General features: G+C 42.4%; 1 protein-coding gene across 4 annotated transcripts in view; it reads left to right on the forward strand.

Annotated features, from left to right (window-relative positions):
- Nucleotides 1-21,315, forward strand: part of ddah1 (dimethylarginine dimethylaminohydrolase 1) — a 70,399-nt gene extending 49,084 nt beyond the window's left edge. For all 4 annotated transcript variants that reach the window (XM_020098521.2, XM_020098520.2, XM_020098522.2 and 1 more), the window contains exons 2-6: nt 3,077-3,176; nt 4,224-4,297; nt 9,027-9,146; nt 15,004-15,147; nt 18,533-21,315. In XM_020098521.2, the coding sequence (XP_019954080.1) occupies nt 3,086-3,176; nt 4,224-4,297; nt 9,027-9,146; nt 15,004-15,147; nt 18,533-18,649 (546 nt within the window). In that variant the 5' untranslated portion in view covers nt 3,077-3,085 and the 3' untranslated portion in view covers nt 18,650-21,315. The remainder of the gene's footprint in view (nt 1-3,076; nt 3,177-4,223; nt 4,298-9,026; nt 9,147-15,003; nt 15,148-18,532) is intronic.
- The last annotated feature ends 73 nt before the right edge of the window (nt 21,316-21,388 follow it).

Here is a 21,388-nt window from a genome sequence, read left to right on the forward strand (position 1 = left end):
ATATGCAACAGCCAGCAGAGCTTTGTTAATCCTTCTCACTGCCCTTGATGCTGCCATAACCTTTAGCAAAACTCAGAACAAACAAGAAGTAATTAAATTATATTACAAAGAGACAGTTATATTCATTGGCTGCTTTGTCTTGGTAGAAAACCTGCCTGTTAAATTAAAGGCTCTTCCTTTTTCTGTTGTGAGAAACATTACTGTGACTCTACACGGCCAACAGAAAGGTTTGATGTAATGTTGCAGTGTGCAACATGTATGATTTATGCAGCTATGACATCTTAGTACCTCCATTCTTCTGTGACATCCCCACGCTAGACAGAATTTATGAAGAAATGTGTGATCAATCCATTCAGCTGGAGCCATGTGGGAAGAAATTTGTTGAGTTTTGAAATATTTGGAAATAGCAGCTTTAGATATCAATAATCGCAGAGAGGGATGTCAGCACGAAAAACCTCATTGGACCTCGCGGTGGATGTGTAGGAGCAGGAACAGCAGGAAAAAGGCGCATCCTGCCAACTATGCACAAGTATATAGGTTATCTGCTTCAATGAATCACGGTTTCTGTTACGACCTGCTGATGGCAGCGTCCAAACGGGCTGTAAACAATATGAAGAATGTAGAAATGTGTAGGTGTGGCAGTGTCAGGGAGGGGTTTCGGTCTCACGTGAAGCCGTTCGTTGCCAACAAGAATCGTTCAAACCGTTTTTTACTATTCTTTTCTTGCAGGATTTCAGCAGCATCTTGTGGTTTATAGATAAATGACAGTATGTCTGTACTTTAACTCTGTGTAGGCAGGGCTTGCCTGACCATTCACAAACTGTATACACAAGACCATTACCTCACCGCACTCAATCTTCTCCTCTGTGTACACTAAACGTGGTGACCCAGTTTAAATTTATTATTCTTTTCAAATGTAGATTTTTCTTCTTCTTTGTTTTTAGTTCTTTTTCTATTCAACCATCTTTGATATTTTTTGCCACGTCTTATTTTCCATGTGGACTGAACCTCTCATCCAAACACTCAAGCTTTGCTTTTCACGTCTCTGAAAGAATAGAATAATTGATGGTTTGTAAAACAAATGAAGCGGCAGCAGAGCAGACACTGTTCTGATGTCTGTCTATAAAGGCCATTATGTTCCACATGATCTTTGTGTGTGTGTGTGTGTGTGTGTGTGTGTGTGTGTGTGTGTGTGTGTGTGTGTGTGTGTGTGGGTGGGGGGGTGGGTCTAAACACCCTTTGGGTCACATCACCTTCAGTGATGTCAGAGGAAATGCCAGAGAGCTGAGGTAAAGGGCTGCCTCACGCAGGCCAGCAGATTCCTGGGCGAACGACCACAGTGATAGTGGAATCAGCCGAACGCTACAGAAAGTAAAAATGGACAAATGAGTCACTGATAATGACAGCGTAGTATTATACAGTGACTAATGAAGAAAGGTATAATCAGAGAATCAGTTCTCAAGCTTTGGGGCTATGAGGATGCTGCTATGCAGCTGTGTTGCGCAGGACGGGATTTCCATGGAGCAGAGTCTGATTTGGCTAATTTGACCGAAGTTTCCTTATGTATGATGATGCAGTAATAAGAATATTGGGACCAGCTAAGATTCCGCAGCATTGACACGCAAAGACAACACAGCACATGACTTCAGGCAAACATTAAAAGCACAAGTTCTCATCAATCATCCGGATTGTTTACTTCCTCGGAACGAGACTCAAACTTTCATTTGCCACTCAACATTATCTACAAACGCAACAAAATGAAAAGCAGAGAGGGCCTCGGCGATGCCTTGGCTTGCCTTTTCTTTGCACTAACAAAAAAATAACAGGGATTAACTGTTACCTTTGATACGCTGCACACTGCAGCTGTCAGAGCTTTTAAGAAACCACTAATGAATTTGTGAACCCAGAAACTTGGAAGGACGCCGTGTTCCTCCGGGTTATCTGAAGCAGAAAGATGAGCAAAATGCCTGCAGTGAATATGAAACATGGAGGAGAAAAGTTTGATTCTTTTGTGGGATTCCACTGTCTTACTTCTGGAACGTGAATAGATTGGAAAGATGCCATTTTGGTTGGGAGCCGTTGGGTCTCGAGGCTATTTAAAGTAAAAGACGTTCCTGCAAAAACCTGTAAAATCAAATAAAGACTACCTGGTAGCAATGCATTGAACAATACCACTGTGTATGCATTTGTGCTACGTGTGTGTTGCTGTGACATTGTCGCAGTCATGTGGGCATACAGGCCTCTATTGTGTGATCTGGGAAGTGCATGGCAGTCTACCTGTGTGACCTCATGGTTGGACCTTGAGTAGAAGCAGGAGCATTGTGTTCGCCAAAAAGCACAGTGAGCAGACTGAGGTCATAGTGAGATAGGGCTTGTGGAAACACTGATGCTCTCGCTAACATGACTGCTCTTGGAAACTACTCTCGCAGGAACCCCAAAAACAGGGCGGTTCCAATCTGTCTGGGCGGTCGGAGGGGAGAGCGGACTGGTCAGAGGTCACACAGAAAACCAAAAACAAAGAACTGCTCTCTCTCTTTCAGTTTTTGAGTTCAGCAAGAGAGTGAGTGCAAGTGAAATGAGGCCTTCTCCTAATTTTCCATCCAGTGAATGCATTACATAATATATGCAAATGTTCTCCGGATGGCAGCCATCTTTTCTTCCTTCCAGGCACACATATGAAAGACAGATGACCCGGAACATGAGGACGGGAAGAGGCTCCGTACATATTTTTCCTCATCTGCGTCCTTGTAAATGTTTTTACATACTTCCTCCAAAAAGACACAATTTCATAGCTCATTGAGATGATGTCATTGCAACCTGTTGCAGAGAAAGGGTTTTGTTTTACTCTGCTAAATACTGTGCATTGAAGAAAGCTGCAGGGAGAGTCCTCAGACTGATTTTCCTCTTGTTTACAGATGTCTGATTAGAGCTGGATCATATCATAATATTCCTGAAGAGAGGAAACACTGATAGATCGGAGCGAATGATGGTTCAACTTAACTCCATCATGGAGATTCAGTCATTTGTTAAATATCAGCAGATGCTTTAAGGGAATTTCTGTTTGTGATTCTTCCAGAAGGAGGCAATGAGTGGAGCTCTCAAGGATCTGAATCTGAACATCGTGGAAATGACTGATGAAAATGCCACATTGGACGGAGGAGATGTTCTTTTTACAGGTGAATTACTCCGCCTCCTCCATCGCAGGTTGATTACACAATCCCCCCAAACGTCATAATTCATCCTTGCATATTTATTTTTTCATACAGGGCCATCATCTGTAAGGTTTTGGACAAATTAAATCTTAAAAAGATGTTAAAACCCATTTAGTGCATCCAGTAGCAACATTCATGATCTTTTCCTGGCCGTTGCTTCTCTGTACAGCAACAAACATAATAAAGCAGCAATATTATGTTGTGTAGATGTAAATAACAGTCATTTCGCTTCTTAAATGTTATTTTTGAGGTATATTTTTGTGATTGCAAACGTGAAACCTTGGAGAGCAGTGAGATATCAGAGCCTGCAGCTTCTACAGTCATAGAAGGTTTAATAAGTGAGCAGAGAAGATCCTCCACGCAAACTCGCCCTCTGCAACCTCGATGAACCTGTGCCTCAGCTCAAAAATTCCCCCGAAAAATAATCTGCAGCAAAAATGTTGCGCGCTGTACTGAACGGTCTAATCACATCAGCAGGACCTCAGGCTCTCGCCGTGGACGCTTATTACTCTGCCATCAGGTCATAAAAGTGATGCAGGTCGTGAACCAGGAGCATGGTGGTCTGTATTATATCTTCTGTACATTGTGTTACTGTTGTGTTGTGAGTTAAAATATGGGACAATGTCTTCTACGCTGCACAGGCTGAGAGGAAAATGCATAGTACACTTAATTGGGTTTCTAGACACTGGCTGTGTGCTCTCGCTCCTTCCAGCTGAAATCGGTTTCACATGGCACGGCTAGAAACATTTCCTGTTGGCTCGGCCCGGGCTAAGGCTCATTCCCTTAAAGGCTCAGCGGCTACATTAGGAGCCCGGTCCTGAGCTCAGTGTGCTGCAGCCTGGGCAGGGGATCGGAGCTCCGTCTGATTGTGTCTCAACACACTGACCACAGTAAAAAAGCATAAAGAGATGCTGCTGCTGCACATTGCTCTGGTTCATCAGATTTGATCACCTTCCTGTATATCTGATAGGTATTTTCCCTAACTTCATTTTCATCTGATTCTTTCTGCAGGTCGAGAGTTCTTTGTGGGCCTTTCCAAACGGACCAATCAGAGAGGAGCCGAGATCCTAGCTGATGCGTTTAAGGTGATTAGAGGCGGTGCGTTGATTTGAAAAACAGCGAAAATACATCCATCGATTATCTATGCTTCTTTTCCTTTGAGGGCAGCAAGGAGTTGGGATTTGCAAATTGCAGTGCTGACATACAAAAACAACCATTCACACCTATGAACAATTTAGAGTCTCCAATTAACCTAATCCCTGTCTGCATGTCTCTGGGCTGTGGGAGGAAGCCAGAGCCGGAGGACCAGGAAAATAAAACCTGTGGAGCAAGAACATGCAAACCAAAACGAGATTCAACGAAAACACAGAAATGCATTTGATTGCCTTGGATCTGTTTCTCTGTACAGTTTTCATTTTCCAAATACACAATGACCACTCTGTCGTCTTTAGTCTCTGAAATTGTCCCTGAGCGTAAATCTGCTACGAGCGATCAGACATGACGGAACTGAGAGGAAGAGATAAATAGGTTTTCAATCCCTAAAAGCTTTGCAGCAGGAAGATAAAAGCATCATTACCATCATAATGCATCTCTTCCTTCTGTTACATCTCACTTTCTCTCTAATTCTATTTCTCCCTCCTGCCTTCTCTGCCTCACTCCCCCCCCCCCCTGCTCGTCTCTGTCCATCGCATCTATTCTTCATCCAGCCTCCATTTCTTCCTCGTCATGTTCACTGTGCTCTGCTGGAGGCAGATGTGTGACTGCCAGTCAAGCACAGTTTTGGGGTTTTGTTGGACTTTTCTCATTATGGATTATTTTGGTTATTTGACTTTTAGTTTTCAGATTTGTGTTCGTTCTGTGTTTCATTCTGTGTTTCCTGTTTTATTTTGGAGTTCTGATCTCCCTCGTGTTTCTGTTCTCTGTACTTCCTGCCTGTGTGTGTGCCTTGATGTGTTTCACCTGTTTGTCCTCTGCCAGCTGTCTCTCGTTTGTCATCAGTTCAGTTTGTATTTAAGTCAAGTCCTCAGTTCTGTCCCTGTCCTGTCGTCTGTTACAGTCTCTGCCAGCTTTGTTCTCAGGTTGTTGGTTTTTTCCTGCCTTGTCCTCTTTTCTTGGACAGTTTTGCTGTTTGTTTCCTGCTGGGCCTGCTCCCTGTTCTGTGGGTCCACCTGCTCTCTACACAAACCCTGACATTAAGCTGTGTATATATTTGGCTGTATTTGTGTTTTCTTTTTGTTGACAGTAATCCATGATTAAGATTAAGGTCAAACTGTAAAATACAAAGCCTCAGTTACATTTCTTTGTTGTTAGGGTTTGACAAAATCATCTCAGGAGCAACAAACAGCCTTTGAACCTAAAATAATTTGACATTTATCTCTTTATGATATTTGGCCATATCGCCCACAATGCTCAGCACAATTTTAGCTGGGAGCTGTTTTTCTAAAGCGTTCCTCTCTCATTGAAAAACAAGTTATGTTTTAGCCTTTTCTTAAACTGTGTTTGTCACAGATTTTTAAAGGTGAATGTCTCCAGTAGGAACAAATCGTCTCGGGGCAGAAAACCACAGACTTGGAGCAGAGAGACAGAGAAACACATCGTTGGTTTTTGTCTGATTTGTTGACAGTTTAGAAAAATATTGATCACAAGCCTCATCCTTCAAGGAAAGTGCAACAGTATGTGTGTGAGTCTGATCAATATCTCTTTTCAGCCCCGGTTAGTGTCACTGATTTTGTATTGGAAACTATTCCATCATGTTTTTTTCCTTTTCCCACTGCTCTCTGACTAAGAGATCTGCGGCCTGACCACGATAACCACAACTGAGCTCAACCTTCTCCATAAATGACACAGAGGGAAATATTCCGAAAAAAATATCCCCGACATCGCTGAGACAACAGATTTGTTTCAGGGAGGATTTAAACGTCCAGTCAGTAAACAGAGTCACAGTTTGGGTCAGTCAGATTCTCTCAGTTTCATTGTGCAAACTTCTTCTGGATTTGACCGGAGGGACCATGACCACAGTTCAGAGGTGGGTCATGGCTCCAAGAGTTCAACTCATTACAATAACCTGAACGGCCTCATTTTACTGCCTCCATCTTCCCATCTGCGTCTGATTGATCCCTCTGTGTTTTCTGTTATCTTTGAGAAGACGGGACTTAATGATGCGTTTCTGGCAAATGAAACAAGGAAAAATCACTTGAGCGTCCATTATTGTTTTTTCCGTTTTATATCTGATGGCTTCCCTCTGTCACTGTTGTTTTTTCCTCTCATTATCAAATTAACGATCACGTTCTTGCCAGTTTTGTTTAGCGCTCCGCAACTGCGTGCAGATGTTACAGCTCCTTTTCTGCACGGTCCCTCGCACAGGTCACAGTAATTGTTGCTGTTGACGGAATCGTTTTGCTTCGGGGGAAGTAACCTCAAGGTGAAACCACTTCTTTGCTGTTTAAGCTAAGAGTTGTTGACGCCTAATTCGCACCAATAACTTACATGGCTTCTACAGATGTGTGCTTTACATCTGGGCTCCACAATCAGGTCTTTTCAGGTCACGACGTGGCAGAATATCAGCCTGCGAGCGCAGAGGGAAAGCGACTCTGTCTCTCCCTTAGTTCCCCCTCGGGATTTGATCTTGATAAAGAGAAAAAAGCAAAACAACTCAAATGTCTAATTTTACACCAGAATTTCCTGTTCAGGGATAAGAGATGAAGAAAGTTTAGATTGCATAATTCCCACTTGTCCTTCTGTATCTTCTAAATAAGTTCCAAGGAATAAGTTCAGGAAAACATCAAGGTTGGGGGAGAGTTATTTGCATGACGAGCTGTGTTTTTCTGTCACAATAACTATTCCAGTGAACTGCAGAACTTTAATGGAGCTAATGACGGCGGACACAAACGTTGACCTGAGAGGTTTTTTAACCGCGGAGTGTACGTGAACGGAAAATGACACGAGAGAGTTTGACGATGGAAAATGTACACAACACTTCACAGAGTTTTATGAACCTTAGAGGAATAAGAAGAAAAAATTCCCATTGAAAACATACTTTGTGATTAACAAAACACATGGATGTCAGATGAAGTTATTTTCTTAGGCACAAACCAGAAACAGTTATATAAATGTATTCACATAGGTTCAGGAAGGAAAGTTCTCGGAAAATAAGTATCAGCTCTTCTGTATCACTTCAAGGTTTCTGAGCGTCGGATGGACCCACGGGATTCTCTATGACTGAATGTATTTCACAAACTTTATCAGGAATTGAATTGATCAGTTTGAAAGTGGGAAATTCTTTTAGTCTAGGGAATTAAAATCCACATGAAGGAAGTGGTGAGATACTGTTTCTGCAATGTATGATCTAATTCTTCCGTCCATGACCCACATCCTCTCACAACGTTTTGTGGTAATCTGCTTAGTTGCTTTTTTGCGTAATTGTTCTTACAAACAAACCAGCAAAGTCTGGATTCAACTGTTGAATTCTGCTTTTAGATATGAATCATTTATTTTCTCCCAATGAGGGTGGAGGTCCCACACACACACACACACACACACACACACTGCATCCTTCACCAGAGATTTCTATTTTTGTGTTTTGGTTCTTGCTTTTCTCACTGGTTTGGTGTGTGTGTGTGTGTGGGGGGGGGGGTCGTCTGATTCCACGCACCAATCAGAGCTCAGTTACGTTTCAAGCAAAAATGTGATGACGGGCTGTTGTGTTGTTTGCTTATGTTGCCATAACTCTCATCAAACCACTCCCACACACTCCCTGGTGCAGCAGTAGTTTAAAATCTTTAACTTTGATTTTTGCTTGTTAAGTTGTGATTACAACATATTTTCTTGAACGTTAAAACTTTATTTTTATATTAGAAAGATGCTGAGAGCAGTAAAAGTCAGTATCATTCCCACGTCTGAAAACTGTTATCAATGGCAGTTGTTTAAAATTCTGTTAATCCTCTGTTTATATAAAGCTTCTGATGACAACATGTGGTCTGTGACTTCCTGCAGCCGGGGAAATCCTCTCCAATCACACTCCTACGAGTCGCTCTGTAATCTCCCCTATGAGCCCTCGGCTCAGTGACATCATCCTCCACTCGCTCCTGCTGTTTCCCACTCCGAGCTGCCCACCACTCTATTTTAAAGGCCACTTGAGACCCTACTGCACAACTCTGCTCTTTATTTATCACCTCCAGGAGGTTGTACTGGTTTGTTAGCAGGTTTACGCAAAAAAACACTGAACCCGTGTGGATCCAGAAGTTTGAGAAATTTTAATTGATTTCTCAGCAAAAATGATTTACCACGTTTAGATGGACTGATATCTAGGAGTGTGTGCAATTTGTTTCAGATCCAGGTAAAATCTGGATTTAGTGAATGTGGTTTCAGAAGGAGACTGAAATGCACACGAATAATGAATTAGGTTGAAGGGAGCAGAGTTGTCACTCCTGTTTAACCCAATGACACGTGGTAAATGGACTGTATTTATATATATATATATATATTTATATATATATATAGACCTTTCTGGTTAATGGACCACCGTCTGGACATCCTGACCCACAGTCACCCATATGACATGAAATCCTTTTTAATAAAGGAAGTACTACATTTTATGAATATTATCTTATGGGCATGAACTCACACAGAAATTAGTTTGTAATATTTTGTTCCCCAACCTTTTGGTATCAGTGGTGAGGAAATACATTGTACAGCAGTAGAGATCATTATAGATATGCACACCACCACAACAACTGTTTTTATTTCTGTCTTATCGACATGAAGTTCATCACTTCCAGTTGTTTTCTTCACCGAACTGAATTTGTGTTATTGCAGGACTACGCTGTGTCGACGGTGCCGGTGCAGCAGGGGCTGCACCTGAAAAGCTTCTGCAGCATGGGGGGACCCGGCCTTATTGTCATCGGCTCCAGTGAACCAGCACAGAAAGCTCTCAAAGTACGCTGCCTCTGTATATGTGTTTGTTGTGTGTACAGTAAAAACACCATCCCATTGCTATGCTTTTCCACCGGCTGTAGTCATGGAAACCACTCAATCACTGTAACGGCTTTGTTTTGATAACTATGACGCACATTGATGCAGCGGATTCATATTCATGCCTCTGTGTTGATGACAGCTGTGGCTGGAGGCATGTTTGGGATTTCATGAAATTTGGCAGAAACGCTCGCTTGGAATCAAGGATGAACTTATTATCCTCTGGAGGTCAAAGGTCAAAGGTCAATTCGACCTCCCAAAGCAACTCAAGAATCCATGTGCTCATCGTGACAACGTTTCCTCCAAATGTCTTTTAGGCTATAAAGGTCAAAGGTCAGCATCAAGGGGACATTATAATATTCCCTGTAATACCTTATATTCAGTTCCTTCTGAACATATGTTGTTCGAGCCTGGATTGTGAGACAAGGATCCAAACTCCAACTTGACTGGTTGGCGGAGACGTACAACCGCAAGGTCGGTAATGCTACTTTTTTCCTTTGGTTGACTCTTGGCGCAATCCAGTTGGTATGAACACCTCGTTCTTCAAAGTATTCAGCAAGAATAACACCACAAGACAGGACATTACACATGTTGATTCAGAACAGACTCCCTCACTTACAGCTCCATGGCTGCTTCCCACTGTAAGCACATCGAAACCACCTGTCACCTTAATCCTTCCTCATTAATTCATATTCCCGGCTAATCTGCGGGGATTGGCCCTGGCGCTCTCACTCCAGCTCCGATTACAAGGGTATCGGCCTTCCATTTAGCAGCTTGAGCTCATTACTGCGTGGAAGCTTCTGAATTGATCAGGCGTCATTGCAACAATGGAAACCCAATGGATGCTTCGGGACACGAGGAAGAAGAGACAGTTTAAACCCCCAACACAGACAGAGCTCGTCCCCGTGATGGAATCATCCCGAGAACATCGGGATGTGAGACTGTATGTGAATTGTTACAATAATGACACGCAGCACATTTAATTACATAAGTATATGGACTCACATGCACAAACACCCAGGTCCTCCCTGGCAGGGCTTCTCTCTCGCCTCCTTGTGTGATATCTCCCCCTACTGGTCCACAGTTGTTTCATAAATACCTAGTGTATCTCAGGGGCATTTTTAAAACCAGATAACCAGACAGCACGTGCCAATGAAGCCCTCGAGAGAAGCACAAAGAAAGACTTGTTGATTTGTGTTCATGTTAGCGTTGCTGTAGTGCACAAAATAACTCAAACATTTATGGATAAACATGCGCCTATTAATTTTGTATTCCAGCACTGACTCATTAAGATTCCTGCCTGTTCGGCCGCCCCAGTAATAAGCTGCCCGTCAGAGGACTGGCCGTTGGCGAGACTTAATGACGGACTGCCCGTTTCTAATTGCGTCTTACGTCACCACTCTCCTGCAGCATTTAGCTCCCGTTTTAAAGGACTTTTAACAACCTTGGATTTGTAATTTAGGTAATGTTCTCTGTTTTGGGAGGAGTGAAAACGTATGAGTGCTGTTTTAATGCATCCACTGTGCCACTGCGTGTTTGGATGCGCATGTAGCTCTTGTGGCAATGTCTGTTTACCCTTGGACAATGACACGTACAAATTAAAGTTGGAGCCAGATTAATTAAGTTTATCTTTCGGGAAGTAAATTTTGTTGTGCTCTCATTAAGCCTGTTAGTTTTATCTATTTGTAAGTTTTATCTGTGTTTACTTATTTGTGAACCAGGTGCAGTCTGCTGTCTATGTTTAGCTCCCCCCAGGACGAGAATACACGCTGACCTAATGGATGTCGTCACTCATCTGCTGTCAGTGCCAAGCATCTCTCATAAAGTCATCATCCTGAAATATGGCCCGTGTCAGGGGAGGCAGTGCCCACTCCCTGCTCTCTCACACTATTCCCTGGCTGCATTACAGAGCGATGACCGGCAGCCTTCGCGTGCCTGTCGCCCCTTTGACTCAGCCCTGCGTGAGTCATGAGGTCATTTCTCTCTGCCGGACACAATGTGATCTTCACCTCGAGGATGTTTTCACACTCTTTTGACATGTTGAGAATTCGACACGGTGAAGGTCATATATAATTATTTAAGGACCAACGACTGATTGAAGTTTTAACATTTGGAAAAGTGCCACGTGTGACTTTTGAGCATCAGGTTTTTCTTGCACACAATGAGACGGCAGTCGTTCATTAAGGTCTTGAGCTGCCATGTTGGAGGGCGGCAGCTGATTCCACGATTTAGGTTAAATATTTACGTCTCTAAATGTCAACCTTGTTTGTTCCTGAGACGGCGATTCACTCCAATCGGTTACCATAGTTTACTGTTTTAGCATTTCATATTCAAAATTATCAACACGATTAATCATTTTATACTAAGAGAAAGTGTTATCATGCATGTGACAGTTGTCAAAATACACAAACATATTGAAAATGCTTAAAAGTTTTAGTCAAGTAAAGATTTCTGGAGCTATTTCACCACCACACGTTGTGTATTTTCATCATTTGAAATGCTAACTGTAGTACGCTAACATGTCCCTAATGACAATTCTAACATACTGATATTTAGCATGCTAACATTTGTTTATTCACCCTAAACACAAACTATAGCTAAAGATTGTGAGATTGTCATTATTCTCACATGTGAGACCTTCACTGAGCGGGACAAAAAAGGACACGACTGTCCTACTAATGGTATCAAGTCAAATATCATAGAACAGTGTCTCTGAACCTGTGTCCCTGAATTATGTTCTCAGTATTATCGGACGTGTCCTGTGTCCTCCCCTCCTCTTCCTTCCCTCCAGGCCAGTTTCCATTGGAGACGTCTGGTTGCATCAACAGTTCATATAGACCAATAATATTTGCAGAGCAAATGTGTGTCAAGGAACTTTAACACACATTTACGATACATCAACAGGAAGCAATTTCACTCCCATTTCCCCACCAGTTATGGAAACAGGTTTGAGAAAGATGTGTCTCGCTGTTGTTCAGCAGTAAAAACAAGGAGTATTATAAAATCTTTTAAAGGCATCCTGGGAAGTATTTCTACAATGAGCATTATAAATATTCTTAGCGAGAGCCAAAATCTAGGTTGTGCGTATGATGTCCAGTAAACTGTCAGTGTTTTTGTTAAATGGTTGACTGTCACTGCCCAGGCTGGATTTTATTATTTCCCGTTAATATTAAGTGTAAGAAGCTCTGACCAAGCATATTTTGTTGCCCAGTTACCACTCTGTGTATTAACTGGACCTCAGCCACTGTCCAGGAGCGTGTTGCTGCTAATTTGCTGTAGCTTTACACTTGGTCATGGGCCAGGATGACGATGGAGAGGCAGGAGCTCTCCTTTAATTCATCGGCACAAATCACAGGCAGACACAATGATGCTAGTGAAAGAAACATGCAGTGACGGAGATAATCGAACCTTGAGTTTTTAGTTCTTGTGACCTAAGATCAGAATAAATTAATCCATCTTTCATTTTTTAAATGGACATAAAGTAATTTGGCTTGATGTTAATCAGTTGTTCAGAAAACCATCTGTCAATGTATCACCTTGGTCAATGAGGTAATGGTTTCACCACTGACTGTTTGCCCACAAGCTTATTTTTTGGTTGGTTGGTTTGTTGAAGCGTTGCTGAGTGAATAATTCATGGATCTTGATAAAACGCAACTCACCTTTTAATCGAATTTAAGGCGACTGGGCCTCTGTGCTCTACTTGGTCCCATTCTAGTTCATCTTTTAGTTTTGTTTCATCAGAAATGCACATGGATCACAATGGAAATCTTCCTGAAGGATATTTTTCCTCACATGCTGAATAGTTTTTTCTTTCTTTAACTAAGAAAGCTGGATGTTTCAGAGTCTGGGAGAAGAGCAGGAACAACTGTGATCTTTGGTGGAGTCAGCATTTGCTTTTTCGCCTCTACCACTAATCCCCCCCCTCGTGTGAGAGAGACTGTGTTGGCCGTCACGCACATGGACAGTGTTTTTATTTAGGGCTGGCCGCTGCAGTTACGTAACGCATCAAAAAGTGACCTGGGAATGTGTCTGGCCTGGTCACACACACTCACACACACACACACACACACACACACACACACACACACACACATTTTTATAGACTTGCTTTCATGTGATGTGTTTCTATCGTTTTCTTTTCACCTTTTATTTTACTTGTTCATTTATTGTTATTGTCATATTACGTCTTTTATGTGTTCAAGTTTTTTTGTGACACAGCTCTATATTTATTCCTTTAATTTGAACACCACCTTGTTTCCTAACACCTAAACGTGGTTGTCTGGCCTCCTTGTCACATCCTGCTGATTGTTATTTCTCTTATATTTACTTTTCTTGCTTTGCTGTCAAAGCACTTTGTGAACTCTTTTTAAAATGTGCTATATAAACAAACTTTACTATTATTCCACTCTTCATCTCTACACTCAGTTATAAAAATGTTGCGTTATCATTTATAAATCAAAATGTATTTATTGCTTTTATATATGAAAATATCCGTGACTAACAATGGAGCATTACCATTTTCCTTTTGTAGTCTTTGTTTTTAACATTGTCGTTGTTGCTGAAGTTCCATCACTGTGTTTCTTTCGCTCTGCACTTCCCAGACGTCACTCCTCGGTTTAACAATGAGTCCAGTCCTGTGACAGATTTTTCCTTTGGGTTTTTTTATTTAATGATGGGATTTACTGCTCACACTAACCACACAATTGTTCTGATATTTATTCCAACCAAGTGCTGCTGCCGCTGCCAGAAACATAAAAACGTGTCACTTCCTATGTTGCTGAATAGATTTTAATAGAAAAAGCAAGTACTTACAACAGCACATTTGCTGTTGGGTTGAATCATTTGCTAATAAACAGTAATTTGCGATGTACAAATACCTCTTTTTATTACAAGGTACAAGGCGTGTGAGTATATTGAATTCATGAGAATCACACTATGCAACATAATCCCATATTTGTGCCTTTTCCATCCCAGTAAACGCCCTGGTCTTCCCTTTTCCAGCAAACGTGTTCAATGGGAAGTGAAATGAAAACATCTTCAGCCACAAACCACAAATTGTCCTCCCACGTGTGCATCATCACGTTTGCTCACTGCTTCTTTGAGACGTCTGTACATGTGCATCAAGCTGACGTCACAGTTTGGTTGCAGCGTGATGCTAAAATTGACATTTGCTGCATGTGCAAGAAAAATCCGATCTCATCTAAACAACAATAAGAACTTAGGTTTTTCATGATTTCAACTTTTTGTCTGCTAATCATTAGCGACCTGTGCTGCACATGATCAAAGAAAGAAGAGCACAAGAAAAGACTGAAGATTCATATCTGGTGAAAATCTCACTCCTCAAAATATCTTTTCTGAATGTTTGGACTTTTTTTTTTTTTTGTCGCTCTCATCCTCCCCTCCCCTCCTCGTCTCTGAGGTATCCGTCCGCAGATGTTCAGCTCATAAACATTAAGAGGCACCTGCCTCTCCTCTGGTCATAACATCCTGACCCCCCCAACTTCCACTTGGCAACACGGGCGCCTTCTCAGACTCTCTCCCCACCTCCCGTCCCACCTTCCACCCCTTTAGATTACATAAATATCATGACATCTGCTGAGAAAGAATGTCTGTCTGCTCCTGTGTTCTCCATTAAGGCCCCCCAGGCCCCGAGAGCGGTTTGGCCGACAGAAAGATGTGGTGCTGCCTTTGGTTCTGTGGCTTCACTTCTGCCTCTAAGTGTCTGAATAACTGTTTTTTTGTCTGTCTCTGTGAAACCCCTCCGGACTCTCGCTGGCTCAGTTTCTTTACCTCATTGTCTACTTTCCATCTTCATGTGCAGATCATGCAGCAGATGAGTGACCATCGCTACGACAAACTGACAGTGCCTGATGACCTCGCTGCCAACTGCATCTACATGAACCTGCCCGATAAGGGACATGTGCTGCTGCACTGCACAGCGGAGGAGTTTCCAGAGAGCACGAAGGTAACGTCCAGCTCATGTCACAGCCTCAGATGGGGATTTTATCTCACACGCACACGGTCACATGATCATTTACAATCCTGAGGTTTCACCTTTGGGAGGAAGAAGTGCAGTCTGAGTTTAGTGGCTTTGGATTTAAGGAGCACGACTCTTTGTTGCTCTTCATCCTGTCCAGACCTCAAAGAAAAACAACTGGCTGAAACTCTACAACAGCTACGTGGTTGTTTTACGCAGACCGCTGCAGGTTAACCACCGCCAAGGCTGTGGCTTTTTAAACAAAGCAACCTGCACTTTGATGCGGACACGGCTCTGGCTGCAGACCAAGCTTCAGACACCCTGAACTGTCAGGAAAAACAATTATCAAAGTTGATGATTGAAATAACTCTTAAAACTGCTATAATCAAAGTCTGTTTATCTGCAATGGGCCAAACATCGACTTGTTTCCCTGCGTGCTCTCTTAAAAACCACCCGCATGAAGTCTTTTATGCTGGTTCAGTGCACCTGGCTGAACTAACCTCACAACAACACCATCACTGCATGAACACTTGCCGTTAACCATCATGTGTTTCTCTCAGACATGGAGGGATGTGCCTTTCACTCAACAGCATCTCAACTTGAATGATATGTTATTGTCTCACTGGGGTTTTGGAAAGGCTGAGCAGTAGCCGTGTTATTCAGATGCTTGGGGATCATTTCACATCACAACAAGTCATAAAGATTCCCACAGGATCAAACCCAACACCCTGCAATCTGCAGACAGTACCCAGACCTCAAAATGTACTCTGTGGTTAAAGCCCCAACCTCCGCCTGCTATTTTTAGAAGGAAGAATTCACTAAATTATGCGTCTTTGGACAAACATTCACAGAGGGGGCTCCATTTTTTTCCAGGAAGATTAACTGAAGGAATTTAACATGAGCTTGATTAATATATTTGTGTATCTCATGCTTCCTGATTGATGACACCTCTTAAATTTGGAGCAACGTGCAAGAACTGCGTGTTTGTTCTGTGACCTAGTTTCCTTTATAATGTTCAAACCCACCAGAAATTGGCCTTGAACGCAGTTTCGGTTCCAACCCTGTGTTTAAGAAATTGTAGCTTTAAGAAAGTGGAAAAGAATTAATAGCACGAGACATAGCATACGTTCTAAAATAGCAGGGATAGGTTTTGTCGTGCAGCGAGTCTCGGTACATTTTTCCCAAGGGAACTCACTGCTTCTTCCTCCGATGAGACGTAGATATTTCTTGGCATTTGGCACAATCACAGAAACAATCTGCAAGACTTTGTGCAGCTTTCCAACTCTAAACATCGTCTGCCCTAATCGCCGGTCTATTTTTAGGCGGCTCGTGAAGTTACATAAGAGTTCCACTTTGACAAAGGCGGGGGGGTCATGAGAGAGGGTCAGAGGGGGTGGAGACGGGGTGGGGGGGTGCACCTTTAATGGTTGGCAGCGGCAGCCGCTCTGGAGGGTTTCTGGTTTGGAGATATAGAAAACAAGCAGACAAAAGGCCCAGTGAAATATAGCAGCCTTTACTGTGTGGGACCCCCCCCCCCACACACTCCTCTGACTCGACGTATAAATCTCGACCGCAGTAATGAGAACTCTGCTGGAAATGATTAAACAAAGAGACACTTTGGAGGCGGAGGTGCTATAAACGGCAGGGGATTTACTCATGTTGTTTTACGGGGAGTTATGCAAAGGTACAACCTCCCCTGAGTTGACCCTCTGAACATGGAACCTAAACAGAAGGTGTTTGGACGCTGATGTTACCTGAAGTTGACATGTTGTAACTCAACACATGGACAGACTGAACTGACCGAAGTTGTTAACATGGAAATAAGTTAAAACTACAACGGCAGAACCGTTCGGTTTTATCCGTAGTATTATACAAGGAGAAAGGATGTGGTCCGATTAGCTAAATGATTTATTTGTCATAAAACGTGGATCCACCCCTGAAATCAGAGCCGCACCATAATTTAACAGGCTCAGGCCCTGAGAAGAGCCAGGTTTGTCAAATAGGTTTGGACATTTTAATGAAATAGTGCTCACAGATAAACCAACTAGAATTTATAGACACACACCAACACCCCACAGTCTCCTTATGAAACCACATTTAAATCACAGATTTTGGTATTTGAATTCACACACTTGATATCAGTTCCCTGAATATGACCAATCCATTAATTATTTTCTGGGATTTCAACAAAAAAAAACTGTTGAATAAAAATAGAACTGGATCCACACTGTGATTGTGAGCATGTCGATATGTTGACACTGGTTTGAGCTCAGACTCTGAGGCTCTCGGTTTTTATTTCTAACATCATCAGTAGATAAGAACCAGAGACGAGGCTGCCAATTAAAACAAAAAGCAATCATGCAAACAACTGTATAAAATATCAAAACTCTATTAAATCTGAATTAACATCATGATTTGAAGTGGTTTAATAGTGCAACATGAGAGGATGATGGTGCCGTGCCATTTGTTCAAATCATTTAAGCAGGGCTCTGACCTGAACTCCTGCCCATTACACAATGTGCCCTGGTTAGAAAAGAATCCAGAGTTATAAGGCACATGGTTGCGGTGTCTTTTAACATGTCATCTGGATCACCAGAGCCTTCATCAGCCATATTGCATCATGAGATAAGAATTTGTTTAGTTGATCCCTCTGGCTGAGCCGCAGGGCCTCGCTCAGCAGGGTCGAAATGAGAGTTTAAAGAGAAAAATATCCTGGTTTGGACGTCTGGTAGGAAAACATTGGTTTCCTCCTGGAAAATGTCCACAGGGTGACACACTACTTTACAAGGGTCTTTTGAGCATGTCGTAACAGTTCTCACTCCCATCTTTTTTATATGTATATTTAGCTGAGAGCAGAAAAACCTTCCTGAATGCTGTTTCTCCTATTTCACATTGACGCTCTGCAGGGCTTTTATATCACGAGTGGACAAATGAAGAAATATCGTTCTGCCTTCCAGCTTCTCTACTGTCTACAGAGCTGCCGGTTGGTCAATACCTGTAACACTGGCTCATACATCTGTTTCCTAAGGGCAGAGTCAGGAGACAGAACAGGAACAGCTGCTGAAAACATCCAGTTTTTATGTGATTTTCTGATAATATCTGCCTGAGTTCTTTTGTATTTTAGCTGACATCATTTGGAAATCTGCTCTGTAGTTTTTGCGTAATTCAACTGACAAACAGAAAGACAGGGCGAAAACATAAACTTCTTGGAGGAGCTAACAACCTAAAAGACAGAACTGCACGGAGGCTCTTTAGGACGTTTCAGCTTCCATCTCAAAAACTTTCTCTGCCTCCGTGTACTAGAGTCACTTCGACCTGGATGACTGCGAATCTAAAAAGTCAGCATGTTTTTATTCTCCACTTGTCCATGCAGGTGTTTGAGAAGCTGAAGGACTACACACTCATCCCAGTGTCCAACATGGAGAAGGTCAAAGTGGACGGAGCCCTCACGTGCTGCTCTCTGCTCATCAACAAGAAAGGCAACAACTGAGCCTGCTCAGGGTCGGGGGGGGGGGGTCTCTTTCAGTGGATGGTAACCAAGCAGAGCCAGAGTCCCATCACCAAGGAACCCCGAGGTTCAGCTGTCTTTGTGCTTAGAGTAAGGGATGAGCATGTTTGTTCATGCTGAGGGACAAAGAACATGTAAAAATTACACAACGTTAAAAGTCTTAAAAGGTTTGAATTGTTCCGTTGGTACAAATCACAAATAGCTACATTTAGATATTTTACTATTTACTTGAATATATTCTAACATTACCTAACATTTCCTACACACGTTAGGTCCATTTTACTTACTATCTGTTTAGAGCACTTAGTTCTTTAGTCGACTGTTCAAATAAGATGCTAATTAACTAGAATCTCTCCCAGCAAGTCCTGAATGGACCAAGAAAACCAGATGGATGAGTGCGAAATAAAACAAACAGATTAATCTCACCAGATTCAGATAAATAACTAAAAGACAACGACACTGACAAATGATTCCAGGAAGAGTCATGGAGAAATGAAAAATAAAGGCTTTTACATCAAGACTATGTTTTACTAGATTGAGCTCAATGAAAGTTCCAGAGGCTATAAAGTCAAGTCAAGTCAACTTTATTATCAATAATGCCATATGTGCAGGACATACAGAGAATTGAAATTGTGTTTCCCTCTTATCCCCGGTGCAAACAGCATTAAACATGAAATATAAAATATAAAAAATATAAGTAATTAAAATAAAAATCTTAATGGTACCCAGTCGCACCCCTGACGATAGAGTTTATCAAATTGTGTCGGACGTGGTGAAGATAGAGCAGGGATGCACGTGACTGTGCACGTTTATTAAGCATAGCAGGAAACACGATGTGGTACCGAACCTGCCTTTCTTCACAGTTGTGGGCAGTAAGAAGTGGGAACCAATTCCTCAAAATGTGGAAACCAATGTAATATAACTCTTTATTCTGTTTACCATTTTAACTGTGATGGAATTCTTACGTGTGACTGGTTATATAACATGGATGGCGGTTTAATTTGTAGTATGGTTTCACCACTGTACTTTATTTCAAATGTGCTATTAAGTATTTAAAAAATGTGGAGCCACTTTTCAGGATGTTCAGAATTCTCGTCCTCGTGATGGAAGTTCTTGAAAATGCGACTGGATTTGTGTTGATCAGTGATTTCTTTGTGATTAGTTATGATTCTGTGATAGTAAACTGCTGCGGAGACCTGACGTGCTCTTAGTTTTTACGGCTGTCGTCATTTGCCACTGATTGTAAAGAACTGAAGACAGTTAATTGATCCCTAACAACTGCCACCAGCTGGAGGAGCAAACCTTATTCTACGATTCTACAAGAACCATCTGGGCCCGTTTAGTTGCAGTGAATTTGCATCCCTGCTGCCGAGCGTCTCTTATTTGTGGGGATGCAAACTTGCTCATCTGTGCCAACCTTGCAGAGGACAGGAAACAGCTGCCTCTGTGTGTTTTCCTCATTACAAGACGACCTAAGCTTTCACTTAGTCCAACGAAACACCTCTGCTCCTTCAATGTGAAAACAATCCATGAGTTCACTCCTGTGGAAAGATTCTGAAAACACTGTCGTTATCTCACATTGTTGGTTTTGTTGATTTTGCTTCCATTTTCCCCCCGTCTGGAAGATTTGACTCCAAAACATGATCCACTAAATCTAATATCACAAAATGCGACAGCAGTGAGAGTTGGCACTCAGCACGCAGAGCGGACTGACTGTTTGGTGCGTTTCCATGTGTGTGCACGATGGAAGCTGCCAGCAACAGTTTGACTGATGAGCTCTGTTTCTGTGGCCTTAGCTCTGCTGTTGCCGAAATCCGTGTTTGAGGCCTGCGGATATGACGGCATAGCGCACGTATACTGTAAATACACTCTGTGCTGTAGCGTGAGGCCCATCACATCTGAAACTGTGTTGTTTCTCATTGTGATTGTATGTGAAAGTTGAGGAAATGACATCAGGAGGTGATTCAACCTCGCTCCGTCGACATTTGCGTATGGGCAAGTGGGCAGTGATGAAACATGGAAAGAATTCCTGCAGGGAGGAGAGAGGCTCAGACGCCAGTAAACACTGACTCTCTTAAACTTTCTCTCTTTCTCTTGATTGTCTCACTCTCAACATTTCTCCTCCACAGTTATTGCCTCATATACGATTCTGGCCTGATTCGTGGACATGATATCACACAGTCTGGCCCCAACAGTGCGGACGTGATGGGCTGGCGTTAAAGTGCGACTCTTGTATATTTGTACAGAAGGCTGCTGACTGGTTGCAGGGCGATAACATAGCTGCAGAGCCAGACGGGAGCAGTCACACTGCCTGATTACCACATGGCAGCTTTTCTTTTTTTTAGTGGAGTAAAATCTAAAAATCTAAAACTGCCATCACCTCTCACTCCTCCGATCCTAAAGCCAAATAACATCCTGTACGTTAGTTTGGCTCTTGGCTAGCGTTGCTGTATGTGAGTTACTGCTCCTGACTTTGCTGAGGGCTCGTATTTATCCCCCCACTCATCCCTGTTGTCATGACGGTGTGATCGGCCATGTTCCGACTCAGGTCTCTTGGTTCTCATTCAAGTTGTGAGTAATGATTGTTTGTGTCATGTTAAATTGAGCCTTTCATCTACTACGTGTAATAAATTAACATCTACCACTCACCCGTGTTTTGCCATCTTTCTTTAATATCCCCAGATGTGGAAGTTTAACATTAATTTCATGGTTATTAATGTC

The sequence above is a fragment of the Paralichthys olivaceus genome, chromosome 3 (assembly GCF_024713975.1).
Source record: "Paralichthys olivaceus isolate ysfri-2021 chromosome 3, ASM2471397v2, whole genome shotgun sequence".
In the NCBI taxonomy this organism is placed as follows: domain Eukaryota; kingdom Metazoa; phylum Chordata; class Actinopteri; order Pleuronectiformes; family Paralichthyidae; genus Paralichthys; species Paralichthys olivaceus.